Raw genomic sequence first — 14994 nt, forward strand, 5'->3', positions numbered from 1 at the left:
GGGAGAGAATGTGATCAGGCAGGAGACTAGAACAAAGCCATACACTAGAGATTTAGGGTATATTTTGATCTGTTAGAAGAAACTGTATCTCAAAATTTTAAAGAGAGAACAACTTATATATATATGCCAAAATAAGGGTAACTACTATGAAGGGATAGAATATGAAAATGAAAAATAAAAATGTTTTTTTTTAAAAAGGGATTGATAAGATGTTGGTTGAAAAAGGGAAAAAGAAAAATTAAAAAAAAGTTAAAAAATTAACTTTGAAAGACTAAAGAATCATGGTAAAAAAGCCATGAATTTTATGTGCAGTATTCCCTAGTGCTGGAGTTCTGCAGTTCTCATTGATGGGTAAACTTGGTCTTGGCTGGCTGTTCTTGCTGATCTTCTGGGGGAGGGGCCTGTTGCCGTGGTTCCCACATGTCTTTGCGGGAGGTGGAATTGCCCCACCCTTGTCAGTCCGGCTAAGTAATCTGCTTGGGTTTGCTCTCGGGAGCTTTTGTTCCCTGCAAGCCTTCAGTACAGCTTTGGAGGACAAGAGTGAAAATGGCGGTCTCCTAATATCCGCCCGGGAGGAGCCGAGAAGTCGGGGCCCCGCTCCTCAGTGCGCCCCCAGAGAAAAGCAGTCAATCACTCCCGTGTCCCCGGTCTCCGGCCGCACTCCACGCTCACCCGGCCTGTGACCAAGCGTTGCTATCTCTGGCTCCCGACCTCGTGTGGAGTCTCCAAACCCAGCAGATCCCTGCGGTGCGTTCCCGCGCCGCTCCCCCCCGGGAAGGAAGGGGAGTCTCCCGGATCTGCCGCCTGTTGGGTCCCTGCTGGAGGAGCAGTGGCCCGACTGTGCCGCAGATCACAGTTTATGGCAACCTGGAGCTGAGAGCCCGTGCCTAGGCTCTGTCTCTGTAGCCGGCTTCCCTGCTCCGATACCTGGGAGCTCTGCCTCACTCAGGCTCCCCCGGTCTTTCTGTGACCCCGAGGGTCCTGAGACCACACTGTCCCGTGAGGGTTCCACCCCCCGCTTAGCCATTGGAGCGACGTCCCTCAGCGGAGCAGACTTCTCAAGTTCTGATTTTGTGCTCCGCGGCTCTATCACTTGCCAGAAGCGGCGGACAGAGGCCCCCTCCCCCGCCGTCTATCCTCCCGAATATCGCCTTGGATTCACTTCTCCGCAGGTCTTACCTTCCAGAAAGTGGTCGCTTTTCTGTTCAGAGTTGTTGCTATTCTTTTCTTCGATCTCCTGTTGAGTTCGTAGGTGTTCAGAATGGTTTGATCCCTATCCCTCTGAATTCCTGACACCAGACTAAATCCAGGTCTCCTACTCCTCCGCCATCTTGCTCCGCCCCCTCCTCAGTTACTGTTAAAGAGTATAACGGGGTCCAGAGACCAAAAAATTTAATAGTTTCTCCTTTAGATCAGTGCATAATTAGATGAGTTTCATATATTTTATTGTGTCCTTACCACTTAATTAATAAAACCTGTATCTTCTCCAGATCGTTGCCTCCCTTCTTTTACATGGATGACTAGTAAAGTTAGTTGAACTTAACATGTGCAATCAGCTAAGGACATGTCGAGTAGCTTCTTTGTACCAGTCTTTCTATGAGATGTCTTTGTACCAGGCTTTCTATGAGAAAATAAAAAGATATATAAGATTATTAGCAGACATAAGATAATCACTTAGTATCATGTAGTAAGTGCTATAAAATAGCAGTATGAAGAAGGAATGAGTCTATAGAGTCGTGATAGCCCCTCACTTCTAATTTACATTCTCAAATTGTTCGATATTCCTCTTATTTTAAAAGAGGAAAAACTGGGTGCCTGGGTGGCTCAGATGGTTAAGCGTCTGCCTTCGGCTCAGGTCATGATCCCAGGGTCCTGGGATCGAGTCCCGCATCGGGCTCCCTGCTCAGTGGGAAGCCTGCTTCTCCCTCTGCCTCTCTCTCTCTCTCTCTCTCTGTCTCTCATGAATAAATAAAAATTTAAAAAATAAATAAATAAAAGAGGAAAAACTGGATTTTTTAAAATTAAGTCATATTTGATAAAAATAATTTGGCTGTTTATATAAGCCACCAGTATTTTTAAATAGCAGTGACATTGAAGCTTAAGTGAAGTAGCGATATAATGGTATATATACTCTCCTGCAGGCTACATGAAGAAGAAAAGATCTTGAAAGTTCAGTCCGCACACAAGCCTTCTGAAAGTCTGGGGTGCAATGAAACTTCTTTGCAGGAAGTAGCCAGTAAGGCAGCTGTACTAACAGAGAGCCCTTGCACAAGTGATGGTGAGAAGACTTTAATAGAAAAAATGTTTGGAGGAAAACTACGAACTCACATATGTTGTCTGAACTGCAGGAGTACCTCACAAAAAGTGGAAGCCTTTACTGATCTTTCACTGGCCTTTTGTCCTTCCTCTTCTATCGAAAACTTGTCCTTTCAAGATCCAGCATCATCACCCAATACACAAGATGGTGGTCTAATGCAAGCCGATGAACCCGGTCCTTCAGAAGAACCAGGAGTTTATAATCCAGCAAGAGGTGCATTTGTTTGTGACTCAGCTATGAATGAAAGAATGTTAGGCAGTCCTTCTGATGAGTTTTGCTGTACTGAAAACACCTGTGTCCCCAGTGAATCTAGCAGGATTCTTGTTAATAAAGATGTACCTCAGAAACCAGGAGGTGGAAGCACGCCTTCAGTAACTGACTTACTAAATTATTTTTTGGCTCCAGAGATTCTTACTGGCGACAACCAGTATTATTGTGAAAACTGTGCCTCTTTGCAGAATGCAGAGAAAACTATGCAAATCACGGAGGAGCCTGAGTACCTTATTCTTACTCTCCTGAGATTTTCATATGATCAAAAGTATCACGTGAGAAGAAAAATTTTAGACAACGTGTCACTGCCACTGGTTTTGGAGTTGCCAGTTAAAAGAACTACTTCTTTCTCTTCATTGTCAGAAAGCTGGTCTATAGATGTTGACTTCACTGATATTAGTGAGAACCTAGCTAAAAAATTAAAGCCTTCTGGAACTGAAGAAACTTGCTGCTCCAGATTGGTGCCATATCTATTAAGTTCTGTTGTCGTTCACTCTGGTATATCCTCTGAAAGTGGGCATTACTATTCTTATGCCAGAAACATCACAGGTACAGAGTCCTCATACCAGATGTGCCATCAGTCTGAAACTCTGGCGTTAGCATCCTCCCAGAGTCATTTACTGGGGAGAAATAGTCCCGGTGCAGTTATTGAACAGGATTTAGAAAATAAGGAAATGTCAAAAGAATGGTTTTTATTTAATGACAGCAGAGTGACATTTACTTCATTTCAGTCAGTCCAGAAAATTACGAGTAGGTTTCCAAAGGACACAGCTTATGTGCTTTTATATAAAAAACAGAATAGCACCAACAGTTTAAGTGGTAACAGTTCAACCAGTGGACTCTGGGTAAATGGAGACCCTCCTCTACAGAAAGAACTTATGGATGCTATAACAAAAGACAATAAACTATATTTACAGGTAAGTTGGAAATAAAAACTTCATCATTTGTGGAAAATATTTAAACAATTGGTTTAATGGTTAAATGAATACCCTAATTTTGAAATCCAACTTTCTGCATTTTGAAGGAATTTACAGAGTGGCAGTTCTGAAATTTGAGTCTGGGTTTATATGAAATGGGTTCAGCCTATATAAATTATCTTACTTTCTAGTGTTATGAATTAATTATGAAAAGTTGCAATTAGATGTAGTATAAAAGACCTCACTTGTTTTTGTTTTAGATTTTATTTATTTATTTGAGAGAGAGAATGAGAGAGCATGAGGGGGGGAGGGTCAGAGGGAGAAGCAGACTCACTACTGAGCAGGGAGCCCGATGCGGGACTCGATCCTGGGACTCCAGGATCATGACCTGAGCCGAAGGCAGTCACCTAACCAACTGAGCCACCCAGGCGCCCCAAGACCTCACTTGTTTTTAATTACAAAAGATGTGATCATTATCAAATCATTCCATACAGAAATATAGGAATCTTAGTAAAATGGAAAGTATCTTCCCTCTCTTTAGTCCCACCTACCAGGGGAAACAGCTGCTAAATTTGGTGTTTATTCCATTCTAGACTATTTTACAGATATTTTCAGGGCACTTACTAACATTCAGGTGGATAAGATAAAGGACATTGAAAGGTAGAATATATTTAAAAAAGCATATTTGTGGGTGCCTGGGTGGCTCAGTTGGTTAGGCGACTGCCTTCGGCTCAGGTCATGATCCTGGAGTCCCTGGATCGAGTCCCGCCTCGAGCTCCCTGCTAGGCAGGGAGACTGCTTCTCCCTCTGACCCTCCCCCCTCTCATGTGCTTTCTCTCTCTCTCATTCTCTCTTTCTCAAATAAATAAATAAAATCTTTAAAAAAAAAACACATATTTGTATTCTTTAAGGAACTGAGCAATAAAACCAAGAAGCTAATAGAACAATTAGTAAATAAAAGCCATGGAACAAAGGTGTTTCATATGAGCTAGATCTTGCTGCAAGTATTTTTCTCTGAAACCTGCCAACTTGCTAATGGCATAAAAACCAACACTAAATTATCAGTGAAATTGTAGTTGTATTAACTGTATAGTCCAAGTGACTTTATGAGTTTACATAAGTAAGTTCTAAAAATTTTGTGTTTGAAAATCACAAAGCTGAAAGATACAGATTAAGAAATGGGTCACTATAGTACTGATTTTTAGAAGGAAATTTTCTCAAAAGTTTTCAAATTTACTATACTATAAAATACTCAAATAATGATACATTGTTGTTTTTTTTTAAAGATTTTTATTTATTTATTTGACAGAGACACAGTGAGAGAAGGAACACAAGCAGGGGGAGTGGGAGAGGGAGAAGCAGGCTTCCTGCGGAGCAGGGAGCCCAATGCGGGGCTCGATCCCAGGACCCTGGCATCACCACCTGAGCGGAAGGCAGACGCTTAACGACTGAGCCACCCAGGCGCCCCTACATGATACATTGTTAAAGGAGTGTAGTGTGGCAATGTTCTAGAGTAACACAAAAATAATGTATTTTTCAGAAAAAAAAATTTAGAAACAATATTTATTAAACCAGATTCACCACCAAAGATTCTTACATCCAGTCAGAAGGCTTATGATTTAGGTAACAGGATGTATTCAACCATATCCTTCTTGCTAGATATTAAATATGCACCAGATATTAATCATCATGATTTTTGAAGATTAGAAAAGAGGAGTAAGGGCAAGAGGATTAGGTTGAAATAGAAAACTTCTGTGATATAAGATACAGATAATAAGGCCTAGTACAATCTTGACTTGTGAAAATATGCAGATTATATATCAGTGATTGGGTAAAACAGTATATTTATCAAAGGAGAGAGACATGGGTTTTAAAAAGATGAGGAACTGCTTTATTTCTGTGATTGGATTGCCAAAAGCTCTTGTAACCATAACAACTACTTTATTACAGCCTTTCCCCAAATGATTTTCTCTTTCTTAACTATTTACCTCCTTACAATATTTACAATATCTGAATGTGATAAGCCATTCTTTTCATTATTGTTTTAAGGCCCATTGTCACTATAAAGGAAAGCATTATATACTTTGTTAATTCAGTTTTTCAGTGCTTGCAGCTCTGAATTCTGTCTGAAGTCTTAGATTGGCAAGTTATTTAATGTAAAAAAGATAACTGCCAAATTTTACAATAACACATTTATGTTCCTGTATTAAGACCAGCTATTAAATCAATGCTTATTACCAAACTACCTTTTTGAAGCAAATTATGATAATAAATACTCAACTCTTACTTAAAAACTTAAGTACATTTATACTTTGTATTATTGACTTTTAAATACAATAATGTAATTGATTCATGTTGAGGTTTGAATTGTAATGGCTCTCATACAATTTAACTGAATCATTCTGGTATTTTAAGTTTGTGTTAAGAGACTATATTGTTTTGAATACATGGAGCATATATATATACACACACACATATATGTATACATACATGTTTTCGTTCCTATTTTCGTTTTTGTTTTTACATTTTTGAGGTATAGTTCAAAATTTGTGCTCATTTCATAGTAATGCTTTAAAATAGATTGCTATGTCAAGAATACAACTTTAGGGGCACCTGGGTGGCTCAGTAGTTAAGTGTCTGCCTTCGGCTCAGGTCGTGATCCCGGGGTCCTGGGATCAAGCCCTGCATCGGGCTCCCTGCTCAGTGGGAAGCCTGCTTCTCCCTCTCCCACTCCCCCTGCTCGTGTTCCCTCTCTTGCTGTGTCTCTCTCTGTCAAATAAATAAATAAAATCTTAAAAAAAAAAATACAACTTTAGTTTTAAGATATAACTTTATACCTATTTATAAAACAATTGCAAAAACTTAATCAAATCTTAGTAAAAGTAAGGATGTGGAGTGAACATTTTGAGTTCCTTTGCTCTTGAGTAGTACTGCAAATGAATTTACCATCATAGTACATATCAGGGTAGCTACTTTCTTTTTTAATTCTTCATAATCACATTAGAAATTCATCTTGTATAATTTTAAAAAGCTGTTTTGGGGATTCCATTTTTAAATTTTACTAAAATCATATCTAGATTGACATGTGTTACAAAGAAACTCTTGCTCTTTCTGGTACTGGTGAGATTAGTGATTTTGAAAAGTGGGCAAAAAATCCCATGTGACCAGACCATTTTCTGCTGTGTATCATAGCCTGACACATAGGACAGTAATGCAGATTGTGGATCTCAAGTAAATTTTGGGAAGGGCTTTTTCTTCATCTCTTTCTTTCCCTTCAGTCCAACTTGCATAAGGAATGTCTGTATTATTTTAGTGTCTGGACACCAAAATTATGCTTTGGGTAGGATCCAGAGAGAGAAAGTTTGTGTGAGTAGCACCAGCACTGCACTGTGAAGATCTGCACCTGTCCCCACGTGTCCCACATCAGCTACAGACAGAGCTTCTGTCCTTTCTTGTTTGGTTTCTTTCCTTTGTTTCTTTGGAGGAGGTGATAGTTTAATGTCTTAATATTTTTCTTCATCGTACATACAGAAAAGTATACATAATATATCTGTGTAGTTTAAAGAAAAATAAAAGATGGATTAATTTAATGTTAACATATTTACTTAAATGAGAGATCTAAATATTTTGCAAGTTATTTGTCCCAAAGCAACAGTAACTCCAGGCCTATAGTCCACTACTGAAATAAGAATTAATTTTAATACTTGATATAAAATTGGGATATAAATTATATATACTATGAGAATCATAATTTTTGACATTATACATCTGTATTAAAAGAAGTAAAATGAGAAGCAGTTTTCCCTGCTTCAATCCATTAAGCTTGTCTTCTGAAAACAGGATATCATACATTTTTCTCTGTCAGCCATATATTTATATAAGTAGATAAAAAGCCAAAAAGGAATATTCCTTTCTTGGGAAGCTGTCTTGAAATACAATGTAGCTTTCATGCGTCTTAGAAGCAATAGACTTAATTTTGTATTGTGTGTGTCCTTTAACACTGCTTCTGAGGGGGAGTTCCTTTCTAACAAAATTTGCCATCTCTTTTGGTAGCAGAACTTCTTGAACTCTACCTTGCATATTCAGTTTTATTTATTTCATTAGGGAACATGATCTATATCTGAAACCAGTCTTAGATACAGAGTCATTTTCATTGTTTGTTTGGATAGTTTAATAGGTTATAGAGCTAGAGCAATGAGGATTTTGTTTCTCATTTTTGTGTCTATTTCTTATATACATACCTATAGCTTTTATTTTCTATCTATAAAACTAAAAATTTTAGTTCTATTTTAATTCTTACTTTAATTTTACAGATTAAAAAATAGATTATATCTTAAAAAACATTGTACAAAGGAACCAGCACAGTATATTAAGAAGTTTTTGGAGAAGTATCTTGCAAATTAAGTTTTAAACCTGCCTGAGACTGGTTAATTAGGCCATTCTGTTACAAGGATTTCTTATCTAAGGTTACATTCAGCTATAAAAATATGTGATTCTTGATCATTTTTTTTGTATTAGCAATTGCGCAACTGTCACTGTATGTTACTGAGAAATAAGGTATTCATAATGTGAGAAATAGATGTCCAAGTAAGCCTGGCTTTTTATTCCATAATAAAAAATTGGGCACCTTGTGAAGAAGGGAGAATAGTTAACTAGAAAAATTTAGCTAGAAATTATAAAATAACACTACCTTGTCAGTTGGAACAAAGTAACTGGGCTTTTAGTTGAAAATTGGAAAAAGTATAGTTTTTATGATTACTGTTAAGTGTATTTTTAAAGTTTTAAAGCCATCAGGATGATTATGCCTAACAAATTAAGAGTAGCTTTTAGACCTAATTGGCACGTCATTTGAAAGTTATAGAACCTTTCCCAGAAAAACGGGTGTGTGCCAGAATATTTTACATTTTCTTCCAAGGAGTTTGTACCAGTTTTAGAATGCAGTTTGACACCTTGCCAAATGAATTCACCATTATTTATTTACATTTGCTCCTTCTGAAGCTAAGTAGCTAATAGTGTTCTAATCTGAGCTCATTAATATTTATTGAGCACCTAATATGTGTCTGGCAAGTATTACCAGTATGACTGGTTCCTGATAAAAGTTCTGATAATCTGGTAAGGAAGCGCTGTAAGTAATACTGTAAGGAGATAGGCACCATTTTCCTTAGCAATGTTACTGAAATCCTACCTTTATTTACTGAGAAGTATTCTAAGGAAAGGCTAGGCAGCATTCAGCCTTCTTTCATTATTTATACCTTTTACTGTATCACCCACATACAAAATAGCCCCACTGGATAAAGAGTAGATAACCCATTGTCATAACCTTTAAATTCTACATTCTGTGTATTAGAAAGGAAATCTATTCCTCTGTGTGTTGTTGAGTATTTACAAGAACTATAGTGTTCCTGTATAGGATTTTAGGATGTGGGACTTCAGTTTTCTCTTCTGCAAACTGAAGTATTGAAAAAGAATGGGCTTTAGGATCTGTCATTCTGTAGAGTTACACCAGGATTTTGCTCTCTGTATTACTTGTTCCATCTGTGATTATGTACTTTAGTAAGATTCGGTAAGGATTAGTGTAGTCAATACTTTTTAAATTACTGAGATTTGAGGGATGCTTATTAAGAATTAAGTCAGTTTTGAAATATTTATATAGATGATATACTCATCCATTGCATTTAGGGTTTTAATTTTATAAAAATTCTTTTTTATTTTAGGAACAAGAGTTGAACGCTCGAGCCCGGGCCCTACAAGCTGCATCTGCCTCCTGTTCATTTCGGCCCAATGGATTTGATGACAATGACCCACCAGGAAGCTGTGGACCAACTGGTGGAGGGGGTGGAGGAGGATTTAATACAGTTGGCAGACTCGTATTTTGATCCTGAGAGAATCCAAAATGCACTGGTCACAAAACATCTAATACTATGACTGTTAAAATGTCAGACTGTAACAAATATCATACCTATCTTTTATTTTTCTTTTCATTAGACCCTGTACTTAAAGAAAACACACTCAGTGCTTGTTTTTATTTTCTTGACAGTACATTTATTAACAAATGCATCATGGGAAAAAAATCTACCTCTTAAAATTCCATTTGCTTTTATGGTTAGACATGCTTGACCAAAAATTTTCAGAGGAAAATGTGTACCCAGTCCCTAATTAAGCTGCATTAAATTTAGCAGAGGCATTTAAATGGTCTCGTCCTCCGTTTACTAAACAGAAAAATATAATTCATTTAGCATCTTTTATAAAAGAATTGATGCTAGAAATGATAGAAATACTGGTTAAAAAGAAAGAAAAAAATCCTTTATTTCATGCATAGTACCCCATTATTAAATTCAAATCTTTTAAAATGCTGAAGATAATACAGTCTCTAATGAAGGCAATAACATAAAATTTATTAGGCTATAGTACTTTTCAGGTTTTTGTTTAGTGCTATCTTCAGCACCACTGTATCCGCATTTCAAGTACAAATGTTTTAAAAAAGGATTATTTATACATATATGCTGAACTGATTTTAAGAAAGGTGCATGATCCTGTAGGAACAACATTTTTACCTAAAAAATTGCTAACTTTGTAGTATTTCTAATTGTTTAAGGATTTTTAAATTCTATTTCAGGGAGTATATCTTCTGTGTGTTTTGAAGGTGAGTTCTGTATGTGCCTTGCAGTACTGTAATTCAAAAATAGGAATCTTTGGCTGCGGAAAAGTTTTTTAAAAATGAAATGTTAGGAAGTAATTTTTTTGTGCTAACATTAAAATTATAACTTTTTGAAAGATATTAGATTTTCCTGAAGTAAAATCCAATGGTTCTAAATCAATAAGTGTGATAGATTATTTTTAAATCATAGAAGAATTCAGAGGAAATGAGCCTAGGCAAGTAAAAAATCTTTTTTGAGTTTGTTACTTAATCCTCAGATTATTAAACATCAATTGCATATTTTTAGAGTTGGACATTTGTTTTTTTTTTTAATTTGAATCTTGTGCTTTGCACAGTTGTTTCTATTTCATAGTTTCAGATAAAATGGTGCAATGTCAGACCCTGCCATCCTGCATTTTCTTTTACCAGGGAGTGGGAAACAAGTCAGTTCTCCCGGGTCTTGATTATACGTATTCTAGGAGTTATTATCCCAGTTGTCCCTTTTCCTGAAAGTTTTAACTTATCCATGGTTGTACATTGTTCTGAAATTGGTCTCATATTTATTTTGAAAACATTTTAAGGAAAGAGTGTTCTCTGGTGATTTGGAGTTTATCTTTTTCCCAAGCTTTTAACAGTCATAGTTAAAAACAGAACTCCTCATCTTCATTCCACTGTGTCCCACTCCTAACTCGTTTCCAGTCACCGGGAAGATTAGGAAAACTGATTGGATTAAAACTGGAAATTCCTTGCAGAATTGATTGAGACTTGTCTTTTCTATAAATGAATGAAACAAATTTTTATCACACTGTCTTTCCTGTGTGCTTCCTCTTGTCTTAATAGTGTATTGCTAAGCTACTCTAGGTATTCAGTTATCCACTGGCTAATTAATGATTTATCATCAGATTATATCAGTGTTAGCATTTATTGAAATTGGTAAAGTCATTTAATAGCTGGTACATTAATATTGGGCTCAGGTGTTCCTGGGAACTTTGTTAAAGACAGACCTACACATGGGTTTATCTATGAATACCAAATCATTCAAGGATTTTTATCTGTCAAAGTAATACATACTGAATTTTCAAAATGATAAAAAGATGGAATTCTAGTTATAGAATAATACTGGAACTATTCAGATAATAATTTCATACAGTAGCAAAGACTTAAAGACTTCCTTTTCAGATTAAAACTATAATTACATTAATCATTTGCTGAATTTAAAGTATTTATATCGATATAAATGAACTTGAAACTTGAAACTAGAATAACCAGAGGCTCCATTTCTCACATTCCTAACCTCTTATAGAGAGGTTTTTCCTCTTGCAAATTTTGTAAGGTCTGACTCTGCTAGGGTACTATTGCTGCTTCTCTTTAGTTCATTCCAAGGTAATCAGTTCAAATGAAGCTGCTCAGTGCTCCTCAAAAGAGCACATTAGGCCCCACCACCAACAAAAATGAAAAATTGGAAATCTAAGTCTGTTCCTTTCAAAGATCTTTATTGACACATTGATAAAAATAGAATTTTTCTTCAGAGAGATATGCAAAGAAGAAAATATATATAATGTGGTCAGTCATGCAAGCCCTTATAATCCATTCACAAGCAGGTGCCTATGCAACTCTTACTAATGACATTTACATAGCTCAAGTTGGAGAACGGAATCTAATTCAATCTTTGTTCAAGCTTCTTCCCACCACCTCTCTACCAGCTGAAGAATCAAGAGAAAGAGCAGCATTGGGCTTAAGATCCCTGATTTTTGTCTCCATACCTTAAGACTCCAGAAGAATCCTTTGGATGTAGAAATAAAGATTCCTCATGATGTCTAGCGGTATTGGGGATCCTTATAACAGATTCAAAAAAGACTACTATTAAATCTAGAAAGACCAAAAAATATTTTAAAACTTAGTTTTAAGCTGAAATCTGTAATGTTCCTTCTCAATTAGTTCTACTCTCTTTATGATAATGTTATTTACAAAAGTAGTTGTCTTTTCATATACTACCTCTTTAAAAACTTTTGCTACCCTCCTATAAGAAGGGGTTGAATGCTTCTTGTGTGTGCAACACAGTTGAAGAAAAAATTGGCATAGTCTGTCCAGTACACAGATGATAATGGAAATCACCATTTTGATGTTGTGTACTTTGTTCCAGTTCTTAATTCCCAGTATATCTTTTTCCTGTGATTGTGCACTTCACATAATATACTCAATACAAAGAGAGCTTTTTAAGTGACTGGTTCAGAGGAAATAATACCGTACATTTATGTATAGTATCTTTATCATATGAATGCTATACTTTCTATATCCTTTCATCCTCTGCTTTTTTCTAATGAGTTTAGATTTCTAAAACTATTGCTGAAGTAAAGAAGGATAAGTTATTTACATTTTATAAGAACATAAGTGTTAACTGACTTCTATTAACAACTCAGTAACGTCATCTGAGGGAGTAAGGCTAAACCTTAGATAATGTAATATGAGAGCTTAAAGTGCAACAGCTAGCAAATTTAAATTAAAAATTGTCTCAAGGAAGCTTAAAAAATAAATCTAAAATATAAGTTGCTCCATATATACATTCTTAAGCATTTACCAAACTGTCACATACCATCATAGTGTTAGCCTTATTTTGTTATTACTAAGTTAATTTTCTTAAAGAGTTCTTTATAGGAGCGAGTGAATCTCAAAATGAATGGGGGATTTAAAAAAAAAGATTTAAAATAAACTGCTTTAAAAAAAAAGCCATCTTGTAAAGAAACTGCAGCTTCCCCTTATAAAAAGAAATCACTATAGAACTAATTTTTAAAGACATGAAATAAAGATTTTTATAAAATCAACAACCTGGGTTTTACAGATTCAAAGGGATTTGTTATATAAAACCTTTAGCCCCAATGTTATATAACCAGTGTGGATTTGACATTAAAAATAGACTCTAAGAAAGTCAGCCAAATGTGTTGCCAGCACTCATCAGTGTCAGTTATGGCCTGCAGTTGTTTTTCTTTTAATCTCATGTTTTCACATTTTGCTTTGTGTGCTAGACACACACACACACACAATGTACACACGTACACACACACCTTGATTTCAGAGAGATGAAAAAGCCTTCCCTAGCTAGATGAGCAGTTTTCAACTTTGCATTCATGTTAAAATCACTCGGAGAGTTTATAAAAAATAAAAGCATATCCAGGCCTCACCCCAGACCAATTAAATTATGTGGGGACCAGGCATCAATATTTTTTGAAGTTCCTCATGTGATTTTGATGTGCAGCATTGGTTGAGAACTTCTGGGCTGGAAAAGGAGTTTTTTCCTAGGGCTTTTTTATCCAAGATAACTAGTATATTGACTGTCTACCATGTGCAGGAGACTGGTTGATATTTCTATGTCTTTTTGCTCATAACTTTGTTCTCTCTAACCCCATTACAGATCAGTAAAGTCTTACTAAGGAACTTCCTCAAAATCCTGCAGCTAAAAAATAAATGAGATTTTTAAAACTAAAACTTGAGATTTTAACCAAAGTCTTAAGAACTCCAGAGTCAGGGTGCCTGGGTGGCTCAGTTGGTTAGGCGACTGCCTTCGGCTCAGGTCATGATCCTGGAGTCCCGGGATCGAGTCTCGCATCAGGCTCCCTGCTCAGCGGGGAGTCTGCTTCTCCCTCTGACCCTCTTCCCTCTCGTGCTCTCTATCTCTCATTCTCTCTCTCTCAAATAAATAAATAAAATCTTTAAAAAAAAAAAAAAAAACTCCAGAGTCAGTATTCTAATGGAAAGATAATAACAAGTGGGAGAAAAATGTGAGCCAAAGACTTATGCAAATTACATATTAATAAAGCCTTGCCCAATAAATTTTTTGAAACAAAATTTCTATAATGTTTCACTTTTCCTTGTGCCCTTCAAATATGATTCCAAAAAAATAAAGTGAGATCTGCTTTGTTAAAACCTGTAAGTAATGATCTAAATGGTTGAGAAACATGGTTCTTAGCAAACTCATTTGCTAGGCCAGTTTAATTCTGCTTACTTGCCTAACTTCTTCCATTTTTCCCCTTCTGGCCTCCCTCAGTCATATTGGATCTTGCATAGTTCTTATTCAAACATTATGTACTTGCCATCTCTAGGCTTTTGTACATACAAGTCTCAGTAGAGCATACCATTCCCCTTACTCTACTTTCCCCTCCCTGCTTTCTGTTGACTAATTTCTGCTAACCTTTTACTATGCTTAAGTCTTCTCATACTACACTCCCAAACCTATTAGTCTCCCATTTTATCCTGGATTGTGTCTTACTGCTTTTGCCTTGAAAAGGCCATGGCCTAGTAGTGGAGAGTGAAATTAGTCATAGAGTAAAGGCTGATCATTTACACCCAACAAAGATTAAAAGCAGGACTTGAAACGATCAAACTCATCTGTGAGTAATTTAATTGTCGTACAAACTCCAACACTTTTTAAAGGAGTACAATAAACCTAGCGTTTAAGAAAGTAAAATTCCAGCATCTGTTAAAAACTTATCAGGCATTCAAAGGAGGAAAATATATCCAGGGGGGAAAAGACAATACAAACAGATTCAGAAATTATGAAAGGGAATTGGCAAACTAAGAGCTTAAAAGAATGTAAAGAAAAATTATGAACACAATGAAGAAGTGGAAAATTCAAGAAGCTCAACCCTAGCAGAATAACATGGAATCACATGATGACATCATAATCAAATTACTTAAATACAATGACAAAGAAATTCTTAAAAGAAGCCAAAGAAAAAGAACACATTACATACAAAAAAGTCAGCAAACTATATACAACCCTCAAGCCAAATCTATCCTGCCTCCATATTTTTCATAAATAAAGTTTTATAGGAACACTGCCACACCTACTTGTTTAC

The 14994-nt window shown here is 36.2% G+C and overlaps 1 protein-coding gene across 2 annotated transcripts in view; it reads left to right on the forward strand.

The window, feature by feature from the left end:
- Positions 1 to 10940, forward strand: part of USP38 (ubiquitin specific peptidase 38) — a 40336-nt gene extending 29396 nt beyond the window's left edge. For both annotated transcript variants that reach the window (XM_025874247.2, XM_073892294.1), the window contains 2 exons: positions 2142 to 3504; positions 9219 to 10940. In XM_025874247.2, the coding sequence (XP_025730032.1) occupies positions 2142 to 3504; positions 9219 to 9380 (1525 nt within the window). In that variant the 3' untranslated portion in view covers positions 9381 to 10940. The remainder of the gene's footprint in view (positions 1 to 2141; positions 3505 to 9218) is intronic.
- The last annotated feature ends 4054 nt before the right edge of the window (positions 10941 to 14994 follow it).

The sequence above is a fragment of the Callorhinus ursinus genome, unplaced genomic scaffold, assembly GCF_003265705.2.
Source record: "Callorhinus ursinus isolate GAN/ISIS: 27379988/994484 unplaced genomic scaffold, GSC_fseal_2.0 scaffold4, whole genome shotgun sequence".
Classification (NCBI taxonomy): Eukaryota; Metazoa; Chordata; class Mammalia; order Carnivora; family Otariidae; genus Callorhinus; species Callorhinus ursinus.